This window comes from Schistocerca serialis, chromosome 4, assembly GCF_023864345.2.
Source record: "Schistocerca serialis cubense isolate TAMUIC-IGC-003099 chromosome 4, iqSchSeri2.2, whole genome shotgun sequence".
NCBI lineage: Eukaryota > Metazoa > Arthropoda > Insecta > Orthoptera > Acrididae > Schistocerca > Schistocerca serialis.
Genome location: NC_064641.1, coordinates 907437588 through 907462741, shown reverse-complemented (window position 1 = coordinate 907462741; position 25154 = coordinate 907437588). Strand labels below are relative to the sequence as shown.

Below are 25154 nucleotides of genomic sequence, written 5' to 3'. Positions count from 1 at the left end.
CTGACAGAGGTAGTAACCGTACACGTGATTACAGTGTTGCCAGACTGCCAATCCTTAACGTCCATTTACTGCCTGAAATATGCGCAAGATGAAATTTTGTGAGAGACATTTTTGTATTGCCAGTATGTGAGAAATCGCGCTGCGAGAACCGAGTGCGCGAATTTTTCTCCACCCTTCGTTTGCCACACACAGGCAGCACCGATTGTAGATTCTCTGGGACATATTGGCAAAAGATTTCAGCGGAAAGTCGTTCAGAATCCCCGTCACATTCCGCTTAAAATACACCCTCTCGGGGACAGGTTTCAGTTTTAGGAAGAGCATGAAATCTGCTTGGACTAAATCAGGCTACTGTGGGTGGAGTGGGTTGGTTCAAATGGCTCTGAGCACTATGGGACTCAACTGCTGAGGTCATTAGTCCCCTAGAACTTAGAACTAGTTAAACCTAACTAACCTAAGGACATCACAAACATCCATGCCCGAGGCAGGATTCGAACCTGCGACCGTAGCGGTCCTGCGGTTCCAGACTGCAGCGCCTTTAACCGCACGGCCACTTCGGCCGGCGGGTGGAGTGGGGAGGAGGGGTGTTCGACGACTGTCCCTCTTTTCTCCAAAAACTGAGATTAACGCTACAGTGGGGAGGAAAATAATGACAAATAAGAAATACGCGCCATAGCGGATCTGAAAACAGCTTGTTGCCACAGCTATACAAAGAACACTGTTAATGCAGGAAACGTCAGTCTATACAGTTCCTTATTTATGTGAATAATAGCGTGACTTTCTTCTCGAACAAAAAATCGAGTCTCGGGATTTACTGACTCGATTGTGTAAGATGTTTCGGGAGGGGATGGAGCCTCCTCGCACGAGAAAGCGCGGACGTCAAAAACTCCCTGGTCTGTCGTTTCCGTTCGATGGCTTCGAAATATGAAGACAACTAGACACTGCAAAAGTTATAGTTTCCAAAATTAACCTCTGTTTCTGGACAGGACTACCTGAGAAACTTTCTGACTCGTGAAAATGTTTACCGGATCTGAATTGCTTCGAAGACAGCCCTAACTGTCGTGAGAAAAGAAAACGACCCGCCCAATACAATTCACAGTCCGCCTCACTGTATCATTCTGCCACATCTCCCCTTTCTAAATTTCACAGAGTTTTAACCCACGGTTAATCCGTCACAGAGATCGTGAACTATTATGGGGTGTAGACTACGCTAAGCTCTGATTGAGCTGGTTTGATTCTGACGATTATTTACGTTTAAATTTCTTCTTTGATAACTGTAGCTGTTCATATGCCTTTTGTTTCTATAGTGCTGTGTTTGATCACGTCTCGAAGGGCTCGAACAGTCTATTTTTAAGGGCACCATAAAACTAAAACCCCGAGCGGAGAAAATATCCGCCCTGGCCGGGAATCAAACTCAGACATCTTTGATTTGAAATCTGCCGCCCTGACCACGCAGCTGTCGAGGAAGACGTAATGATGTCACAGCATGGTAAATCTTGACGTCGGCTAGAATTTCAGATCGTCCCGCAGTCTAGTGGCGTCTGTTGGCACTAGCTCCATGGCAGGTCTACCGCTGTAATTTATTCTCGTGATCGTGATAATTATTCACTTTAATTCCGTATGTTTTCATTCGTTTACCAGCACTAAATTTTAATTACTTTGTTCCTAGTTCACCACGCTCTTTTCAAACCTTAAAAGATGAATAGCCTTATGTATCTTATTTTACTGTGGAAGCGGGGATCGTAATGTTCTTTTTCATCTCACTTCGTAGCTCATTATATGCTCCAATAACGACCTAAAGTATTATTTCTCTGTGTGCTGGGTTCGCAGTTATGTTAGTTTTTCAGGACATTCGGCCCTTTGTTTATATATATTTTTGAAACCGCCAAACTGTGAGAACGAATCCAAGTACATCACAGATGTGCCGATTTTATCAGCTTATCTGAAGACAAGCTCTCGTCTTTCATTAGAAAACTGGCTCCCACGGCATGAAGCCTGGAGATTACCCATTGTTTGCAACGGTTAAGGGTGAGATCTTGTTTGTACCAATGCTACCACATCAGAACTCCACTGAATCAGCTAGTGCCTCATTACGAGACTACACCGTCATCTTCGTAATTTTAAAAGTAGAACTATCTTACTCGTCTGTTGGAAGTCTGTTATCACGTGAACCTACCTGGGCACAATAATACATCACAAGACTCGTCACATTTTGTTGAGAAAATGAATTGTTCTCTTACAATATCATCCGTACTTAAACTTTCCTTAATAAGATGAATTTTGGGTAAAGAGCAATAAAGGTTAAAATTTAGACGTCTGTTGACATAAAGGTCGCTTGGGAAGGAGAACTAGTTCGAACTGAACAAACACCACAGAAGAAATCGGCTGTGACGTAGTCGAAGTTATGGTCATCGTAAATTAGAATTATATCATGGCAATTTGCTCCTCTCGAAAATGGAAACATCGGGCAAACTGTAATGTCTCGCTGAGAACGAGGTCATTAGAAACAGTGCCTGAGTTTTAGTGGATAAGGACTGAGAAAGGAATTCACCGGTTGCGTTGGCAGAGCAAGCTTTCCAAAGTTCATCTGAAGTGAATTAGGGAAATCGCGGTTTTGGTGACTCAGCTGGCTCAGAACGAGTACAATACCGAAGAGCTCTGTGACGCGAACCTTTGTTGGCAAAACTTCCTGTGAGGCTCCTTCTCGAATAACACTATACGACACGTTTGCTGAGGATTTGACGGTGCGGCTGGTTGTTACATTTCCACAGTTGCTCAATCCTACTTACGTTAGCACAACTGGAAAGCGGTCGGGCGTTGTGTTGCCATGAACCTGGACAGCTCCCCAACGCTATCAGTGCGACGCGGACGTAAATAAGAAGTGAAACAAATCATTATGACAAATGTCGGAAGTTGCTACCAGCCGATGGCAGAATGCTCTACTCTGATAACTTCTCAGTTTTATCTGTCACACGTGAGACTGTGCTTTACCAACAACGCTTACCGATTCCAGGTAGATCGCACACTCGAAAGTAACCCGTACTCGAGTAACAGAATATGTACACCACTGGCCATTAAAATTGCTACACCAAGAAGAAATGCAGATGGTAAACGGGTGTTCACTGGACGAATATATTATACTAGACTGACATGTGATTGCATTTTCACGCAATTTGGGTGCATAGATCCTCAGAAAATCAGTACCCAGAACAACCACCTCTGGGCGTAATAACGGCCTTAATTTGCCTGGGCATTGAGTCAAACAGAGCTTCAGAGCTTGGATGGCGTGTACAGGTACAGCTGCCCATGCAGCTTCAACACGATACCACAGTTCATCAAGAGTAGTGACCGGTGTATTGTGACGAGCCAGTTGCTAGGCCACCATTGACCAGACGTTTTCCATTGGTGAGAGATCTGGAGAATGTGCTGGCCAGGGCAGCAGTTGAACATCTTCTGTATCCAGAAATGCCCGTACAGAACCTGCAACATGCGGTCGTGCATTATCCTGCTGAAATGTAGGGTTTCGCAGGGATCGAATGAAGGGTCGAACAACGGGTCGTACACATCTGAAATGTAGCGTCCACTGTTCAACGTGCAGTCAATGTGAACAAGAGGTAACAGAGACATGTTACCAATGGTACCCCATACCATCACGCCGGGTGATACGCTAGTATGGCGGTGACGAATACACGCTTCCAGTGTGCGTTCACCGCGATGTCGCCAAACACGGATGCGACCATCATGATGCTGTAAACAGAACCTGGATTCATCCGAAAAAATGACGTTTTGCCATTCGTGCGCCCAGGTTCGTCGTTGAGTACACCATCGCAGGCGCTCCTGTCTGTGATGCAGCGCCAAGGATAACCGCAGCCATGGTCTCCGAGCTGATAGTCCATGCTGCTGCAAACGTCGTCAAAGTGTTCGTCCAGATGGTTGTTGTCTTGCAAACGTCCCCATCTGTTGACTCAGGGATCGAGACTTGGCTGCACGATCCGTTGCAGCCATGGGGATAAGATGCCTGTCATCTCGACTGCTAGTGATACGAGGCCGTTGGGATCCAGCACGGCGTTCCGTATTACGCTCCTGAACCCACCGATTCCATATTCTGCTAACAGTCATTGGATCTCGACCAACGCGAGCAGCAATGTCGCGATACAATAAACCGCAATCGCGATAGGCTACAATCCGACCTTTACACGAGGCATCACAACAACGTTTCGCCAGGCAACGCCGGTCAACTGGTGGTTGTGTATGAGAAATCGGTTGGAAACTTTCCTCGTGTCAGCACGTTTTAGGTGTCGCCACCGGCGCCAGCCTGGTGTGAATGCTCTGAAAAGCTAATCATTTGCATATCACAGCATCTTCTTCCTGTCGGTTAAATTTCGCGTGTGTAGCACGTCATCTTCGTGGTGTAGCCATTTTAATGGCCAGTAGTGTATCTTTTCACTTCTACATAACACTCGCACCCTAGACCAGACGAACATCCTTGAATTTCAGTTCAGTTGCTTTAAGGGATAATAATTTCCTGAACATAAGAACAAAGACGAAAACCGACTGCTCATTCCTACAACCACAGAGTTAGCAAGATAACGATCATATTATGTGATACTTTATAAGGAGTAAAACCCAATATTTACATCAGAGAGCTTTTGAGTAAAATTTCTGAAATTTACGTAAGGCACACTTCAATAAATCGCCATTTCCATTCCGTTGTCAACAAATATGAAGTGAAGTAACCACGAACACTGCGATAAGCGCCGCAATGCCTGAATGTGGCCACCAGAGAATTGTCTTGGTTCACCTGCTACCGGCCTGTCCCGCTCACCTCTGTTTCATTTGTAGATTAGATTAGTATTTGTTCCATAGATCATGAATACGACACTTCGTAATGATGTGGAACGTGTCAGGTTAATAAAAGGTGTATATACAAGATATTACATTACACAAAATATTACATGACACTCAATATTTTTAATTTTTTTTTTTTTTTTTTTGTGGTTGGGAAATTACCCACTTACTATATCCAAAATTTCATCTAATGAGTAGAAGGAATTGCCATTAAGAAATTTTTTTAATTTCCTTTTAAATGCTATATGGCTATCTGTCAGACTTTTGATGCTATTAGGTAAGTGACCAAAGACTTTTGTGGCAGCATAATTTACCCCCTTCTGAGCTAAAGTTAGATTTAACCTTGAGTAGTGAAGATCATCCTTTCTCCTAGTGTTGTAGCCATGTACACTGCTATTACTCATGAATTCATTCGGATTGTTAATAACAAATTTCATAAGTGACTCCCACTCCCGAGTGTACCCTGACACATTCCTTCGCTTGCCTGGTTCCCTGTATCTGATTCAACTGCTGAAGAGTATGCAACACGCCGCCTCGTGTAGCTGGCAGCCGAGTTGTTGACACGTTGCTGTTGTTGTTGCAGACACCGAGAACGCCGCTGCCGCTGGTGCTGCTGCGGCTGCCGCTGGTGCTGCTGGCCCTGACGACGCTGACAGCGACGGCCTCTCCCGTAGCCGGGCCGCAGTCCTCGATGCGCGTCAGCTTCGTGTCGCCCCCGCACTCCTACTCACACGGCGTCGATTCGCCCGTCAGCCGATTCGGTGAGTAGGGAAAAAAAAAAAAAAATAAATAATCCGCGCAGGATAAGGTGGCCGTTACGCAGTGACCAACTTTCGGCCACAGCGCCGAGTGAGTTCTTTGGTTTATTCGGAAAGGGAGGTCGACAATGTTTGCCCCCCATTCGGCCAGTCGGCGATGACAGAATCTAGGGGCACGTCCTGCAAGCTTTGACAAACGATTTTACATAAACTACTCGGTAACTACTGGTTACTTATAGCTTCATATAGCAGCTTCATGAAGATATGCCCATCATTTCGTTAATGGTCGCAGTTACTGTGATATTTGCTTGTAAGTAAGAAACTGCGCGAAATTTGAATAGGTTTGCGATGAAAAATAGAGGTCGCTATGATTTTGCATTTTGTGCATATTGCATAATATGTTACTGGGTGTGAAACTTAGCTAGCACATTGAATTTTTCTTTAGACTTGGCTGGAAGTCTCTAATGTCAGCAGTCTCGAGAAAATTGGTCTGATGCAGGACGCTCACTTGCGGCCTCGCCGCGCCAGCGACAAATCCAGAGTGAAATATCCACAACATTCCTCACGTTTCGTAAACCATTTCAGATATCGAAATGAGATTTTGGCGAATGATAGCACACAAGGAGGAGAGTATTTCACCATATGGTTTTTATGCAAAACTTCATTATCTACGGTGTTGTTCCATTAACTGCAGACTTTTTCGACGAAAGAAATGCTACGTGTTTTGGAGCAACAGAAGTGAAGACATTACACGTTTATTTTGTACCGAGGATGTGCTTTTTTAGTAAGCTACTGACGTTACTTTCCCTTAGCTCCTCGCTTAATAAACTTAATAAACCACTATATCAGAATTTCGTCGCAGTTGCGTTTGCACAACATCTTAATGAGATGAGAGTGTGTAAACTCCGCTGAATTTTGGGAAAATACCCAAATTTTAACGCGGCAACAACAGAAATGTAGGTTTTACTCAGAATTTGCCACTCATGACTCTTCTGTGAATGTTACGAATGGTTAACAAACCATGCGAAAATAAATCGCTGCTTTTGTTATATTTTCAGCGCAATTCTCTTTAGATACTAACCAACGTATAGGTGACACATCTTTTTGAACAGTCACCATGCAAGTGTGGGCGTGGACGTGCTCTACATAATATTTACAAAAAATGTGAATGCCACTTCCCCTCCAGCAATCAGGATCTTCGGTACAGAGTCTTTCCATAACCCTCCCCACTGGCGCTCTCTCCACACGCGCCCTGCCAATTGTGCATCTGCCAGCCACGTTATTCTGTACGCACTATGCACGCACTTACCGCACAGCCGCAAGATCGATTCCAAAGGATTAGAAAACCATAGGAAGGCACGACATAGAAGATCGTGAAGTAAACTAAACAACGCTCCGCCACGTTTTATATTGTCAAAACAAATGAACATGGTATATGGTGGTGGTAAATAACGTATCAAGTAACTGCAAAATAACATCGAACCGTTAATATTCAGCAATTACAGCGAGAAACTAAATTACCGCCTATTACACTGCACCAGTATTTCATACACATCACCTTCCAGCTGTTAGTTGACACATACTTAGAAGACATTATAATTCCAGGCAACTGACTGCGTGACATTCAGAATGAGGAAGCAAGGTTTAGAAACTTTAGTTTGTGGTTTGGTAAACACTTTAGTACAGGGGAGAGTTGCCTATATTGCACCGGCTCCATGTTTACATCATTTCAGTAATATTTGTGTCTCTTGTACTGTGCAAAATTTAGTGTGTTCAGCATTAACGGCGTGCAACTTAGAGCCATACTGTCGGCTATGAGATCTGTGTGTTGAGGAACAGATCGTCTAAAGAGAACGTTAATTTTTCTGTAGTTTTCATATTACTTATTGCGTACATAAGAGAATTACTGTTACAATGTTAGTAACAACATAATGTTTTATTTTTGGATGATATAGATGAAATAACCTTCAGACAGTCATAAATCTATACTCGTTGCGTTTAGTTTCTAAGAAATTCACAAAGGGAATATGGCGACGTCGCCTATAGTGTACTGCTGTTAGTTTCCCACATTGCACCGGTACAGTTTAAGAAAGTTGCACATATAATGATCTTTAAAACATGCAACATAATGTTTAGATATGATGTAGTCAAGCTTCTAATGCGTTCTATATCCTAACCTACTAATTTTTTAGTATTTCAGTACGGCAACAGCAAGGCACTGGGGGAAGTACAGCACACGTGGATTGCATTTAGTTGTTTACTTAAACAGGGATAATGGAGTAAACGAATTCCATGAATACAAAATATGGCTAAATTTAACTCCGCCCGAACAGGCCTTGAAGGCTCAAAGGTACCGACCGGCCGTCGTGTCATCTTCAACCCATAGGCGTCACTGCATGCGGATATGCAGGTGCTTGTGGTCAGCACACCGCTCTCCCTGCCAGAGACCGGAGCAACTACTTCTCAATCAATTAGCTCTTCAGTTTGCCTCACAAGGGCTGAGTGCACACCGCTTGCCAACAGCGTCCGGCAGACCGGATGGTCACCCATCCAAATGCTATCCCAGCCTGACAGTGCTTAACTTCGGTAATCTTATGGGGACAGGTGTCACCACTGCGGTACGGCCGTTGGCATAAAATGTGCCTAAGCCATCTATTAAGAGATATACCGAAAATAAAAACAAAAATGAAAATTGGGATATAAAAATTTTTGGCCTTAGTAAAGTGTTTTCCAACGCAAAAAAATGGTTCAAATGGCTCTGAGCACTATGCGACTTAACTTCTGAGGTCACCAGTCGCCTAGAACTTAGAACTAATTAAACCTAACTAACCTAAGGACATCACACACATCCATGCCCGAGGCAGGATTCGAACCTGCGACCGTAGCAGTCGCTCGGTTCCAGACTGCAGCGCCCAGAAGCGCACGGCCACTCCGGCCGGCTTTCCAACGCAGTTGAAAACGAACTGCACGATCATATTTTTAGATTTGTAAAGATAAATTTCGATTTAAATGTGTTTGACCTAAGAAAACTTCGATATTGCAGAATGAAACGGATTGCCCCATAAATTCATTGCTGAAGAAGTTATAACAGGCAAAAAGTTGGCCGAAGGTATCCATCCTAGAACTATCGCCGAATCCGAGGGAAATGATGAATTCTCCAAGCAAAATTTCAGGTGAAACTGTATGGCTCCGGAGGCCTTCTCAAGTTTCAAACATCTATGGTGTGTATATGCAATCAGAAGTGATGACTGAAAATTTGTACACAGGCCAGGAATCGAACCCAGGTCTCCTGCTCACTAGGGCGGTGCGCTAACCACTACGTCATCCTGGGACAGTGGCTTTGTACAAATACAGGGACTACGCTAGCATGCCTTTGTTCTCAATCCGAATACCTTTTCACGCCTCAGCACACTTGGTACGTCCCGTACAGTCGAACAGCATTGCAGGGACTGTCCAACTGTATTGGATGCTGAGGTGCTAATTCAAAACAGTTGAAGAGCCTCTGCAATACTTTTCAAGTTTAGGGGACCTACCAAGTGGGCTGGGCATGAATAGGTATTTGGATTGAGATAAGAGGCATGCTAGCGTGGTCCCTGCAGTTGTGCAGAGCCACTGTCCCAGGATGACGTAGTGGTTGCGCATCTGCCTAGTAAGTAGGAGACGGGTTCGAACCTCGGCCTTGGTACAAATTTTCTTTCAGTGCTTCAATCTGAATACATACATCAGAAGTTAAAGGCCTAGCCAAAGAGCCTGTGAACTGAGAAAAAAAATCTAACCAAAGCAAGAACTACAGCTCCAACTGTGAGAAGGAAGTGTTTTGTGAGCTCTGCGTGGAAGACACCACCGAAAGTCATCCGTAAAGTAGTTGGGTAAGAAAGGCCAAAGGAGTATATGATGGATGCATTAAATGTAAAATGTCGATTCATGCAAAGATTGCAGGGGTGGGGAAGTCAATGAAAACATTATGTAAGAACTCAAATGTGGAATATTTCCTTAAAGTTAGTCTAGTACATATTGATGTGTTGCTAGAGGAGGCCTAAATGCACGTGTTTAAGCTCACGCAGACTGGCGTGAGGTGTGGAACAGTTAAAGGAGTTGAGTCTACTAAATAAAGTACGGAGTTGCTTGAATACTTAACTTTAATCCATAATTGGAGAACATCGCTCTTGATGATACATTAATTATAATCTCAATATAAACTGGTAATGGCGCCTTGCTAGGTCGTAGCAAATGACGTAGCTGAAGGCTATGCTAACTATCGTCTCGGCAAATGAGAGCGTATTTGTCAGTGTAGCATCGCTAGCAAAGTCGTCTGCACAACTGGGGCGAGTGCTAGGAAGTCTCTCTAGACCTGCCGTGTGGTGGCGCTCGGTCTGCAATCACTGACAGTGGCGACACGCGGGTCCGACGTATACTAATGGACCACGGCCGATTTAAAGGCTACCACCTAGCAAGTGTGGTGTCTGGCGGTGACGCCACATTCCTCCCCCGCAAATCGGCGTACGGTTGTGTTATAAGGCTTCCGCCCGCCGCGGGTAGGACCCCATGTTGACGTATGCGACGAGGTGGGGAGCCTAACAACAGGCGAGGCTGTGCCACCCGCACCCTGCCATTCGGTCCGAGGGGAGCTAGGAAACGCCTGAAAACCTAGTCCACGGTGCACGCCAACATGCGGTGTATGCGCCCGTAGAGAGACAGGAGGGGCCGAAGGGTCGACCTCCATCGCGTTGGGGGACCCGACGGGAAAAAACATCTGGTCCGGAGCGGGCAAGAGTTCCATGTCGGAGGACAGCTGGTCACGGGAAGCTATCGGCGGCGCGTGAGCCAGGGAGGCGCCCGGCGACTGCAGCGACGCGTCCACTGCGGGCGTCGTGGGCGGGAGAACAGGCAGCGGCGGCGGCGGCGGCGCGTCGCCAAGGGGCAAAATGGAAGGCAGCGTCGGTAACACCTGGGGATGAGGCGACCCAGTAGATGGGTCCCCAGGGCGCTGACCGGACGGCACCGTCGCTGAAAGCAGACGGGGAGCGGCAGAACCCGTGCGACGACAGAGGCGCAGCTGATTGAGATGCCAATGCACCTCACCAGAGGCCCCCAAAACCAGATACAGAGCGCGGCCGAGGCAGCGAAGAATGCGCCCTGCGAGCCAACGCCGTGAACCTCGATAGCTGCGATAGTATACAACATCGCCTGGAACAAAAGCAGGTGTCTGCCGCTGCACAGGAACCTGATGCGGCGGATGTAGCAAAGACATCAAGGTTCGATGAGGACGACCGTGGAGCAACTCAGCCGGCGAGCGACCATCTCGGGGCTGAGAGCGATACGAGGACAAAAAGAGCAATAACGCGTCCTCCCGAGAATGCGACTCTTTCAACTTCAACATCTGTGACTTGAAAGTCCGGACCAATCGTTCAGCGGCACCGTTTGACTGAGGCGAAAACGGCGCGGATGTCAGATGTTGAATACCATTGACCTTGCAGAATGACTGAAATTCTGCGGACATGAATTGTGGGCCATTGTCGGAAACAATAGTCTGTGGAAGACCTTCAATGCAAAAGATAGCAGATTGGATGGTGGCAGATGACGTCGTGGAAGACATCCGGACAACAAAAGGAAAATTACTGAATGAATCTACCACAACCAACCATCGAGCATTCCAGAATGGACCAGCAAAATCGATGTGTAAGCGTTGCCAAGGGGAAGTGGCTGTCGGCCATGCAAAGAATTTCCGCAGTGGGGCGGATTGTTGGTCGGCACACGCCATGCAAGAAGAGCACATATTCGTAATCGCAGCATCGATTCCGAACCAAGTACAGTGCTGACGAGCAAGTTGTTTCGTTCGCACTATACCGCAATGTCCTTGGTGGAGAAGCCGTAAGACAGAGGACTGTAACGAACGTGGGACCACGACCCGGGACTGATCATTATCAGAACACAACAGCAAAACACCACGTCGAACAAACAGTCTCTCCTTGTGAGCAAAAAATCGGCGAACCAACGGATCCTCGATCCGTGACTTTGACAAGGGCCATTGCGTAGCAACAAAACGCAAAACGGTAGCAAGGACAGGGTCAGCAGCTGTGGCTGTAGCCACACGACGAAAATCAATCGGAAACGATTCGACCACGTCATCAGTTTCCGCATCAATGAGCATGCAAGCAAGTTCGGAAGAATCGAATGCTCTATCCTCAGCAACAGGCAAACGGGACAACGCATCGGCGTTTCCGTGCTTAGCAGTGGACCGATACAAGATATCGTAGCGGTACTGCGAGAGGAAAATAGACCAGCGAACGAATTTCTGCGCTGTACGTGGCGGTACAGGCTTGTTCGGATGAAAAAGCGATGTCAAAGGTTGCATGGGGGCTTAATTATATAAAATGAAAATAATTTTTATTTTTCGTAGCTGTAAGTCCTATTACGCAGTCTCGTAAACGGTTGGCCCTGACTAGTTTTTGTACGCAATCTGACTGCATAGAACAACAACAAAGAATGAAATGAAAATTTTCGTTAGCACAATTAATTAATTAAGTCCCCAGCAACTATAAAACCTACGAAACCAAAACACAAGTGTAATTGTTCTGTGTGTGGGATGTGATTCAACGTACACATCTGGCACGGTTCTTCATCAACAAGACAAGAAATTTTAAACACCATTTATACTGAAGTAATTAAAAAAAATAGAAATACTATAATTGCGCAAGAAAACCAGGATTACACTCTAATACAAGAACACAAGCCAGATGCTTTGTTGACTGAACCTGTAATGACGCATTATTTAAGACAATGAAATAATAAAAAGAAAAGGGAATTTTTTTTTACCTTCATATACATTGACGAAAAGCACTCTGATCATTACAATATCTCCATTAGAACAACATCTGCTGTCTATCCCATCAAACAACTGCATAAAACATGGAACAAGCACTCTCCACTACGACTTCTCGACAAGAACTTTTCACTACGACATCTCAGCAAGCACTCCCCACCACGACTTCTCGACAAGAACTTTTCACTACGACATCTCAGAAAGCACTGCCTACTACGAGTTCTCGACAAGCACTGCCAGTGGAGGCGACGGAATAAAACTCTTTGGCGCAATCTCTGGCGCTGTGGCTCAGTGTAGCCACCTTTCAAGGTTTGTGGGCTGTGATGATGGTAAAGTGACGACCATACAAGAAATCATGAAACTATGTAACACCAAACACGAGAGCCAAAGATTCCTTCTCGATCTGTGAATAATTTCTTTGTGCAGACGAGAGAAATTTGGACGCAAAGGCAATAGGGCGATCGTGCGAACCATCTTTGTGCGCAAGCACAGCACCGATCCCGAAATCCGATGCATCCACCATCAACAAAAGGGGTTTCTGGGGATCGAATGGCGTAAGACAAGTATTGGAAAGCAACGCCGATTTCAACTGGCGAAAGGCGCGTTCGCATTCCGTCGTCCAGACGAACGGAACACCTTTACGGCGTAAGCGATGAAGCGGAGATGAAATGGAAGAGGCGTGGCGCACATATTTATGGTAATAATTTATTTTTCCCAGCACACTCTGCAGCTGCTTCAAATTCTGCGGCGAAGGCAAGTCTTGTATGGCACGGAGGTGCTCGGGACTGGGATGTATGCCTTGTGCATTGATTACATGTCCCAGATAGGGTAAGTCACGAGCAAAAAACACACGTTTGTCCTTCCGCAAGCGAAGACCATTTTGTCGCAAGACCTGAAATAATGTTCTGAGATTGGCTAAATGTTCTTCTTCCGTCTTTACGGAGATCACAATATCGTCCAGATAGTTTGCTGCAGTAGGGACCGAGGCACAAACAGTTTGCAGATATTGCTGAAACAATGCCGGGGCGGAGGCACACCCGAATGGCAGTCGTTTGAATCGATACAAACCAACATGTGTGTTAACCACCAAAAGGCGCTGGGAGTCTTCGTCCACTGGTATTTGCAAGTACGCATCTGCTAGGTCCAACTTTGAAAAATATTTATCCGGGCACAGTTTGTCAAAAAGATCTTCTGGGCGGGGTAAAGGAAAAATTGCAATCACTAGTTGTGGATTCACTGTTGCCTTGAAGTCCACATAAAGTCTCAATTTTCCGGAAGGTTTTGGCAAAATTACTAAGGGTGATGCCCAGAGAGAAGCCTGCACATGGTCAATCACACCTTGTGATTCCAAATCGTATAATGTTCTTGCGACATCATCACGCAATGCGTGGGGAACATTGCGCGCTGTGAAAAATTTCGGTTGCGCGTTTACTTTCAGTTCCAAATGTGCTCTATAGTTCTTAGCGCAACCAAGGCCCGGTGCAAAAATGTCTGCAAATTCTGCACATAGACGAGAAACACTGTCTGAAGGCACAGTCTGGTTCACCGAGAGGACCTGATTGATTATAGACAAGTTAAACAACTGAAATAAATCTAAACCAAACACGTTCACTGCAGAAGAAGAACGAAGGACGTAAAAAGACACAAGTTTTGTTTGTCCCTTGTATGTTGCAAGAAGGCTGCACTGTCCTAACACAGGGATATCCTGACCGGAATAGCTAGTTAACGTAACATTTGCTGCACGCAACGGAGGTGTGCCCAGCTGTTTGTATGTGTCGTGATTGATCAGAGAATCTGCAGCTCCGGTATCGAGCTGGAATGGTATCACGTTGCCATGAATGTCCAAATCTACAAAAAGTTTACTGTCCTGCTGACGACAAGAGCGACTGTCTCGTGCAACGTGAACAGACACTGGTACAGAAGCACTTGCGACTTGACGCGATTTCCGGCGATGTCGACGCACACTATTTGTGGGATGAACACAGTCACTGTTAGAAAGAGCGGCACTGGGCGGAGTGGAATTAACTACATGAATTGCCATGGGCGACGGTTCACGAGCCTGATTATTCTTGGTTCGATTCCGGCGCGAAGCAAAGGGCCTGGAACGGTTATGAGTGTCTGACCTAAGCTTTTTCTGGCAAACACTCTGAACATGTCCTTTTTTATTACAGAAAAAGCAAATAGCTTGGCATGACGGGCAATTCTCATGCGAATGTCTAGTTGCACACCGCAGACATGATTTTAGCACTGCATTTGCTTGCTTGCCCGGCACACGTAGCGGAGAGCTTGGCGGCAGCTGCGCGGACGGGCGCGAGGACTGTTTACTGTTCCGTGCAGCTCGCCCGGCGGGCCGGTTAACGTGACACACGGCTGGCGAAGTTTCAAACGATTCCTGAGCAAAGTCAAGTGTGTCCTGCCTATCCAATATGTCCATCACTTCTTGAAGGGAGGGATTTACTAGTTTCAAAATCTGTTCCCTTATACGAACATCAGAAATGTTCTGTGCAATTGCATCACGTACCATAGTATCTGAATAAGGGAGTCCACATTCACACTCAAAGTCCCTAGTAAGGCCTTGCAATGTGGCAACCCACTCCCTATTAGTTTGACCGGCCGTACGTTTTGTACGAAAGAAAGTATACCTTTTTGCTACTACATTGACTGATTCTTTGAAATATGCATCTAATGCAGACAAAATTTCGTTGTTGGACAGAGTTGCTATGTCGCGTCGGGGAAACAATTTCACTATCACACAGTAGGTGGACACTCCTACACAAGAAAGCAAAAAAGGCTGCCACTCAATACCTTGAATTCTGTAGGCGGCGAGATGGAATCCAAATTGGCGTGACCACTCCGTCCAGCTTTCCAGTGCCGCATCAAAAGGACGAAAAGGTGGTGCAACTGCGTGTGTTGGCTGCGGTAGCGGTGGAGCGGCGGCTGCCGCATCGTGTTGCATTGCACGTTGACCCTGGACGAGCTGTCCAAGGGCATCCAATAAGGCCTGCGTCTGCTGATTCTGCAAGCGATAAAATTCGGACAGTACATCTGGAGATTGTGGCGAAGCCATGACACAAGTAATTTAAGCAAGTATAAAGAAGAAGACCGGTTTTACACTCGTCGCCATATGATGTGTTGCTAGAGGAGGCCGAAATGCATGCGTTTAAGCTCACGCAGACTGGCGTGAGGTCTGGAACAGTTAAAGGAGTTGAGTCTACTAAATAAAAAGTACGGAGTTGCTTGAATACTTAACTTTAATCCATAATTGGAGAACATCGCTCTTGATGATACATTAATTACAATCTCAATATAAACTGGTAATGGCGCCTTGCTAGGTCGTAGCAAATGACGTAGCTGAAGGCTATGCTAACTATCGTCTCGGCAAATGAGAGCGTATTTGTCAGTGTAGCATCGCTAGCAAAGTCGTCTGTACAACTTGGGCGAGTGCTAGGAAGTCTCTCTAGACCTGCCGTGTGGCGGCGCTCGGTCTGCAATCACTGACAGTGGCGACACGCGGGTCCGACGTATACTAATGGACCGCGGCCGATTTAAAGGCTACCACCTAGCAAGTGTGGTGTCTGGCGGTGACACCACACATATCTCCAAGCTAAGGGACATAGTTTGTAAGGGCAGTACGATTTATCCACCAACTGCTACGAATTAGGGAACCAGATTCCTAATTTCTGCCACTTGCCAACGTTTAGAAAATTTAGTATACTGTGTTTATTCTTCTCAGAATTTTCATTCCTTAGATCAGATACCAAGTACAACAACCTCAAGTTGAAGATGGCACTGTGTAAACAATTCTGTAACTTACTGTTTACGCCATAATAAATAAAATCTCGAAAGCGGTACAGTTTAGGCGACTCTCCCTTCCATAAGATATATCCAAGACAGAAAAATCTGAAAATCAGTTGGAGATATGTGTAACAGTTTCGGGGAACAGAGAGTTCAGAGAGAAATATTACACAAAAAGTTTGCTTTCATATAAATTGCATGCAGTGTGTAGGTAAATTTGCGTTTTTATTTAAAGTAAGCGAAATAATTTCTGTGTTGCACGTGTAAAATACGGGAACTCTGAATCAGAGATCGGGCACAATACAACCTAACTCACCCAGACAGTCGAATATGCAACAGGGTTGCCCTGATCCTGAGTTTATGAAATTAATACTTGAGCCACTATCTAGCTAAATTGTCTTTCTTCTAGATCAGTTTCTCATCATCTCATTACATAGATGAAAGTTCTGCGAAATGACTGTCGATATTAAGAAGGCTACCATGATTCTTTTGTACAGTAATTTATTCTTTACACTTGTTACATAGCATACAAAGGACTCACATTGCAGTTTTAAGTTATAATTTAAAATCGTTAACTATCTTCTCACAGAAAAGTACAGGTCTTTCTGTCTGTAATCAATATTTTCTCATTCTAATATGTACTTCATTCATAACGTAACACAAAACTGCAAAAACAATTATTGCAGTAATGCCTATTGCAACTATCAAGAACTGAATCAATTACTTTCGAATACTCTTACAGAAAGACGTAATTCCCCATTCCTTCCACCATACCTCCAGAAATTATATTTTCAATCACAAAAGGAACTTACAATAATAAACATCTGACGTTTCATTTATGTCACAAAGTATACTGCATGCCTTTGTCAAGATTCTGTATCTTCACCATACTCTGGGAATATCATACGACTTAGGGAATATGGCAAATAGAACTTGGCTGAAACAAGGTTCACTAAACAAGTAAGAAAATCCATCGATATACACTAAGTACAGCACAATTGGAGAACATACGTAAAAATATGTACACCAAACTACTTCCCACGTATGTTCGTGAATTTATACCCTGAGCACATGGGAGGTACAATTTTGCAAAAAAAATAGCAACTGTGTAACTTACAAAATTGTACAGATATTCTGTGGCTTTCAGAACTACTGCAGAATCTATATCAATAAAAAGCTAAGACGGAGCCCTGAACCAAGTACAAATTGCAGCGTAGGGGTTACAAAAATTCGGTTCTGAATACTTCGTGCAATTATTGACCGAATTTAAAAATTTAAAATGTTGTCATAATCTGCTCATTAATAGGTATCATCTCATGTGAAAAGTTTAACACAGAGAGACAAGTATTACAGCTGGACACTGCGTGTTTGTCTTCAGGCAGAGTAACTGGCGACGTGCGTACCCGAAATTCATACATCCAATATGTGAGAACGAGATCAGTTAGCGAGTTACAAATGCCAACCTTTACGAAACCCCACAAAATGATAAAAGGAAACAAGTTTATCTCTTACTACATTTCCGCTGATCATGCTGTCAAACTTCAGCACCACACATGACGTTTTAATTCATTACTTCTTTACTACTATCTCTATTGGCAACACAACTGAGACAGACAGTATCCACTTATACTACTGAATGAACCTACAAAATTACGTCATTTCATGACACGTAGATCAGGAGAGATAACGTCATAAATAATGACAAGCGAAACACAAACATTTGCTTAAAACGGAGCTTCAATTACTCAGTTTATATTCATCCATATTTTCAAAATGAGATCACATAGCAACTTCCAACAAACTTTCTGGCAGATTAAAACTGTGTGGTGGACCGAGACTCGAACTCGGGACCTTTGCCTTTCGCGGGCAAGTGCTCTAGCAACTGAGCTACCCAAGTACTACTCAGAACCCGTCCTCACAGCTCAGTTGGTAGAGCACTTGCCCGCGGAAGTCAATGCTCCGGAGTTTGAGTCTATCCGGCACACAGTTTTAATCTGCCAGAAAGTTTTATATCAGCGCACGTTCCGCTGCAGAGTGAAAATCTCATTCTGGAAACTTTCAACCAACTTTATGCATAAATTCAAATCTTTCCTAAACGTTTGCTCTCACACGTGCTTAAAGACAAATATTTAACACATTAACCCATTTGTAAAGTGAACATACGTTTGAAGCTGTTTTAAACACAGGAGATCGATTCTTTAAAATCGCAGAAGTTTGCTGGTGACGACACAAAATACGGTGGCCAACGGTGCAGCGTGACACCTCAGGGAGCTGTGAATCATGCGCACAGTCTCTGTGTGCGTTCTCTAGCCTTTTATCCGTCTTCCACTTGACAAAACATTTCACAATGCATGTTATATGGCGCTATTCACTCAGGCTGTTGACGAAACGGATCAGGATGGAACAAGAGAGAAATTTGAAGTTGGCAGATGGGTGTGTGTGTGGGGGGGGGGGGGGGGGAGGTGGAAGGGGGGTGAAGGCTGCGTCGTCGTCTGCTAACATCGGAAGTCAACCTCCTATAGACGCGCTCACTATAGATATAGTATTGTGTTTCGTTCTTTTGTCTCTTCTTAGCCTTTATTTTTGTTGTCGTGACACATTGCAAAATGTTGCGTGTTGACCTACATTTTTTTTCCACGATTTGTCTTCCACTAAAGCGGCCATATATCTGAAACCGAAATACAGCTTAAGTTTTACAATACCTGTATAAACGAATAGCCCACACTGTGAGTAAATGAATACATAAATTGATAAAACAGTTTTAATAAGTTTCTTACCAGCCAATAAGTCATCCCCACTGAAGTGTAAAAAAAAAATAGTTGTTAAAAAGGAAAAAAAGGTATGCACATGAGGTACTATTGATCAAAACTAGAAGAAAAGTTCCCATAATGATATGTCCAGAATCCAAAACCTGTCCAGACATGGGCTAATCCGTCCTCTTTTTCCAACCTTTCTGTTACGAAGATGTAGACACTACAAGAACTGCTTGTGGTTACCACGCATCGTGACACGTCCTTCAGCTTTCCTTCCCAGTGAATCACAGTTTTCTTTAAACAGCCCTTTCAGATAAAACCGGCTTCATTCGGATTACGTAACATGTATTAGTCACACGAACCTGTAATGCCTGCAAATTGTCGGAGAACTGGGCTTGCACCGATGACTTTAAATGTCCACATAACCATAAATCAAACTGATTCAGGTCCGGTGAACGAAGAGGCCATGCTACCAAACATCCTCAACTAACTCATCGCCCACGAAAGGATGCGGTGAGCTACTATCGCACATTCCGTAGGAAATGCAGTGGTGTCCCGTTGTGAATAAACCACAGTCGTTATATTACTGCACTCGTAACATTCTATAATAGCGCTGCGATATCTCCACCCAGAAGTCAGTTGTACCCAGCATCTGCTAACGTGTGTGTGCCACCGACAATTCCTGCCCGTGCGATGAGTTCCTAATGCCTCGTCTGTGTGATTATTCGAGGGTTTTCATCTAGCTACGCCTGTATATTATGGTAATTCAATGTGCCATCTCTTGTGAATCACGCCTCGTCTGTAAATGAAAGCCGGCCGGAGTGGCCGAACGGTTCTAGACGCTACAGTCTGGAACCGCGCGACCGCGACGGTCGCAGGTTCGAATCCTGCCTCGGGCATGGATGTGTGTGATGTCCTTAGGTTAATTAGGTTTAAGTAGTTCTAAGTTCTAGGCGACTGATGCCCTCGGAAGTTAAGTCCCATGGTGCTCAGAGCCATTTGAACCATTTGTAAAAGAAATGCAGGCTGTGAATTGCGGATCTTCAGTGGACCATATCTCAACAGGTATTGGTTCCCATACATATTTTATCGGGACTTTCTCTCTAAACATCTTTGTTAGATGACTTTTAACAGCCGTCAAGTAATGCATGAAATCCCTATTTGACCATAAGCTGTTTTATTGAAAAGCTTAAGCAACAACCAGTTCCGGCCTTAGACCATCATCAACAGATATCTACACAAAGGTAGAAACACAGTTAGCTGTAGTGCACAGAAATATGTTAAGAAATTATAAATAGGAACAAAACGAACTCATTACTTGACAGTGGATGCATCTCGTGTGCTATAATATATGTAACAAATTCTAGTACAGTAAGCTCTACACAGGACATTTACCGTGCACTCATTTGTGACATACGTTAACAGGGCAGCATATACACTAATTAGAAGGCTAGAGAAGTAAGTACCGTCATGGTACAAACACTGAAGAGTTGATCAAAGACATTCACTAAACATTTTCATCGTATGATACAAAGTATATCGGTCATGAGTTAACTGCTTATTGTAGGAGACTAGATTATCTTTGGCGAACGTGTGTGGTAGTTACTCATGTAAACAGAAAGTGAAAAACAAAATTTCCATTACATAGAAAATGATAAACAGTAGCATAATAATTAAAGAGATGTGTAAAAACAAAGATTAATCACAATATAAACATACTGTAAATGGTGTTCATAACATAAAATTGGTTAAGAACAGAGTTCTCGAAAATCGATAGAAACTGTCAGCTACCATTCATTTACCCTCTAGGTACATTAATCAAACATTATTGTAATGTAGCGATTTTTTTATGAAGGATAACATCGCATGTGATTGACTTATCATATAGATCTCTGTTGTACAACAACAGAAGTAACAACTTCTTGCTTTTACTGTTATATGTATCAGAAAAAGTTGGGTTATATTGTAAGTTTGCTGACTTGTATTCAAAAGTATTAAGATTTATGTTATAGGACATAATCCTGAAAGTTAATGTTTCATTAAAAGTGTAAGTCTACAGTTTTCCCTATTATATCAGACTTTTAAAAAATTTATGTAACTTTTCTAATTTCGTTTTACGTTAATTATGTTATGTATTTGACAATACTGTCTTCTCCACTAATTAGGCTTAAAATGCCAATCAGTAGGTTGTTTTTTGTGTGAAACATGCCTCTATTATTCATGATGTACTTTCTTTGTGTCTTCATGAATAATGTCAAATTTCTCTCCAACAGATACTATGCTGTCAAATTATTACACGCGTTATTTTCATGACTTACATATACTCATTTTCATGACTTACATATACTTACACAACTCATATGACAACATATTTGCCGCAGACAGTGTGTTACTTTGGCACTTGTATATTCTTCATGGACATTGTTTTGACATTTTTCATTACCAAACCCTAATTCTTGGACATTATGTGATATGTGTTGGGTAAGTCAACTGTAGCCTGAAGTCTCTGTTACTTGTAATGTTTTTTAGGTCAATACACCTACAAATACATTAGTTGTTTAACAGTTATCACTAGTTATTAGGTGTTATTTTTTACTAGGGTCTTAAATAACCCAATGACGGATCATTGAATGAGGAATTATTCAATGTCTTAGGTTACATTACGTTTTTAAAAGAAAAATTGAGTGAATGTCGTTACTGTTACATAAATTTGCCACTAACAGTCCATAAAGACAAATTTGGTCACTCGTTTGGTTACGTTGTGGGTGGTTACATTTTCGTGACGTTAATATTATTGTTAGATCTGGTTTTTAAAACAAGTAATTTGATATGACAATGGCATATGATATGGTGCTTCATATGCAATCGTTAGCTGATGGTAATGGTCGATTAATGTACCAAGGGTGTAAACCAATGATAGCTGCTAATTTGTACCTATGTTTAAGAACTTTATTTTTTAACCGATTTTACGTTATGAATGCTATGTACATAACGTTTATGTTGTGATTAATATTTGTTTTTACACACTTCGTGGATTATTATGCTATAATTGTGGTACTGTTTAGCATCCAGATACTTCAGAGGTTTGTAGCTTCTTCTTTTTCTAAATCTGAAGTGGGAACTTCGTTTTTCACTTTCTGTTTACGTCATTACCAAAGATAATCTAGTCTCCTGAAATCATCAGTTAACTCATGATCTATATACTTTGTATCATACGAAGAAACAGTTTAATGAATATCTTTGATCAACTCTTCAGTGTTTGCTTCTCTATCCTTCTCATTGGTGTACATACTGCATTGTTGACTGATATCACAACTGAGTGCACGGTAAATGTCCTGTGTAGAACTTACTGTACTGGAATTTATTACATATATTATAGCACATGAGATGTATCCACTGTCAGATAATTACATGAGATCTGTGTTTACCTGAAATTTTTGTAACATTGTATGTGTTCACGTTCGTTTTGCACCTCTTTATAATTGATTAACACATTTCTTTGCACTATATTTATCTTTGTTGGCGTCTTCGGATAGATATTCATTGGGGATGACCTAACACCGAAAACGGTTGAAGCTTAAGGTTTGCAATAAAACATCTGATGGTCAAATATGAATTCCACGAATTTTCTACTTTGGACTTACAGTACCTTCTTTTAAATACGCTGTATATTTTGCCTAGCAAGTAAATATCGATGTAGTGACAACACTTCTGCTCCATTTCTCAGCAGTTTAGCATGCTAAATGTACCAAGAACATCCGTTATGAAGTTTTCTTTGGCCATTGACAAACTTTATGTTTGTTAATTCGTTAGTTCTGGCGCTATTTTCGGACGTTTTGTCTCGCGGCCTTTCATAACATCTCTTTTACTTTTATAAATGTTCTATATGTCGACGCTTCGTCACACGGCCAATTCTGCCCATATGCGATCGAGCGTGTCAGGATCAACTGCTGCGATGTGCTGTCGCATGTCTTCGAGCTTCTGTGGTAGACCTGGAAAGTAAATATTGTCATCGATGTAATCTCACGGGAAAAAAATCTGAAGGCGTCAAGTCCGGCTGCCGCAGTGTACATTCTTGTGGCGCCATATAAGAAAGCGCAATAGATCTGTCCAGTGATTTAGCAACGTCTCATTGTGGAAATGCTAGGGGCGCCGTCGTGTTGAAAGATTAAATCCCAGCTGTCAGTTTCAAGTAATGTCATGAAATGCAACTGCAGCACGTTGAGATAGGCGATGCCATTGATAATTCTCTCAGAGAAGAAGACGGATCCATAGATTGTCTTGTTCAACACAGTACAGAACACGTCAACTTTCTCGGTATCCCGGAAGTGTTCAACAGTTGCATTTTGATTCACGGACACCATATGCGTGTGCCAAAAAATGTTCAAATGTGTGTGTGAATTCCTAAGGGACCAAACTGCTAAGGTCATCGGTTCCTGGATTTACACACTACTTAAACTAACTTATGCTAAGAACAACACACACACCCATGCCCGAGGGAGGACTCGAACCTCCGGCAGCAGGGGCCGCGAAATCCGTGACATGGCGCCTTAGATCGCGCGGCCACTCAGCTCGGCTATGCGTGTGCCGATTGACATTTCCCTTAAATGTGAAAAGGGACTTTGTCACTGAAGATGAATGTGCTTGCGGAGTCGTGATTTTCAAGATGTTTCTGCATACCAATGCAGAACAGCAGACGGCGCAACTTGTCCTCATGGCTTATTGTTTGCAGCAGCTGCAGTTTGTACGGCTGCACTCTTAAATGCTTATTAAGGATTTTCCACACTGTCGGCTGATGATCAGCTCTGCGCTAGCTCGGTAGGTAGACTTCGTGAGACTTCGAGACATCACGCCCCTCACACGTGTCTCTATCTGTTCGGAAATGCCCGGACTGCCCGAAAGTTTCGCATTGCACAAACAACCACTGACCTCGAATTTCTCGTACCATTTCGCTATGTTGTTGTTCGCACACTCACTACCGAATGGCAGTGGGCAAATTCTAGCACACAAAATGCTTTATCTGCCCGGTTTGCCCACATTTTCAGAAACTACTGTAGTCGTTTTTGCAAACTAACTCGCCGGCACCAAGTTAAAAAAAATTGACAATTTGCCTTTCAAGTAGCGTATTATTTGTTACGTTATGTTTAATTATTTAGCTATACCAATTTTTTTAATGTTTAAAATGCTTGAAAAAGTTTTTAAATGTTTCATTTCTTGTGTATAAAAACGGTTCAGATAGAAATTGATGAACTAGCACAAATTATCATTAATCAACTGAATACTTTGTTTCCAGTAGAACTAGCCTATTATTACTCTTTTGCCAAGTTTTGCCTGAGTCCTTTAAGGCAGATCTCTTCCGAAGGCATGAACATGTAGATTTCATCACTGGTCTAAATAATGAACAAAAAGTTGTAAATAATCCAGCTCAAGGAAGATTGTAATAAATTATTATTACAAAAAACGCTGTGTGCAAGTAGTACGTTCTTCAGGTAGTACATGAGTATCGCTTTCGTTTTTTGGGCATAGAGAAAGAGGCCTTACCTCAGACTAAAGATTTCAAAATTAAAAATATTCCTAAATTATATGTGTCATACTACATCAGTCCGCAACGCGTTGCCTTGGGTCGAGCGTTGCTGCCTCTGGATCACGGGGTCCCAAGATCCATTCCCGGCCGGGTTGGGGATTTTCTCTGCACGGGGACTGAGTGTTTGTGTTGTCCTCACCATTTGATCATCGTCGTCATCATTTGTGAGAATGACTAGATAGGACTGTGAAAAAAAATGGACTGTGTAAAAATTAGGACTTTGTACGGGTGATGGTGACCGTGCAGTTGAGCGCCCCACAAACCCAACATCCTCATCATATTACATCAGACCTCTTTATCATCTATAGGTCGACGTGTAAACAGTAATCTGATGTGCAGTACAGAGTGTTAACGTAACACGAAGGAGAGTTGTGTCTTGACTTTAAATCACTTTATATGTGGTTCTGAAGATTTTAAGATACCTGGTGGTGGCCTGTGGTTAGAAACACATTGCATAGTAAACAAATTTTTAACAGGAGCCCCTGGCGGTGAATCATGGTGTTTGTTTAAACATTTACGAACTCTATGGCACCACTTTCAGAAAATTATATCTATACCCAATACGTGTGATATAGGACAATTTAATCTCATCTAGT

General features: G+C 43.2%; 1 protein-coding gene across 1 annotated transcript in view; it reads left to right on the top strand.

Annotated features, from left to right (window-relative positions):
- The window catches only part of LOC126473585 (uncharacterized), a 608986-nt gene that overhangs the window by 546248 nt on the left and 37584 nt on the right, over positions 1-25154 (top strand). Inside the window, exon 2 of the mRNA XM_050100731.1 lies at positions 5429-5606. Coding sequence (XP_049956688.1) covers positions 5429-5606 — 178 coding nt within the window. The remainder of the gene's footprint in view (positions 1-5428; positions 5607-25154) is intronic.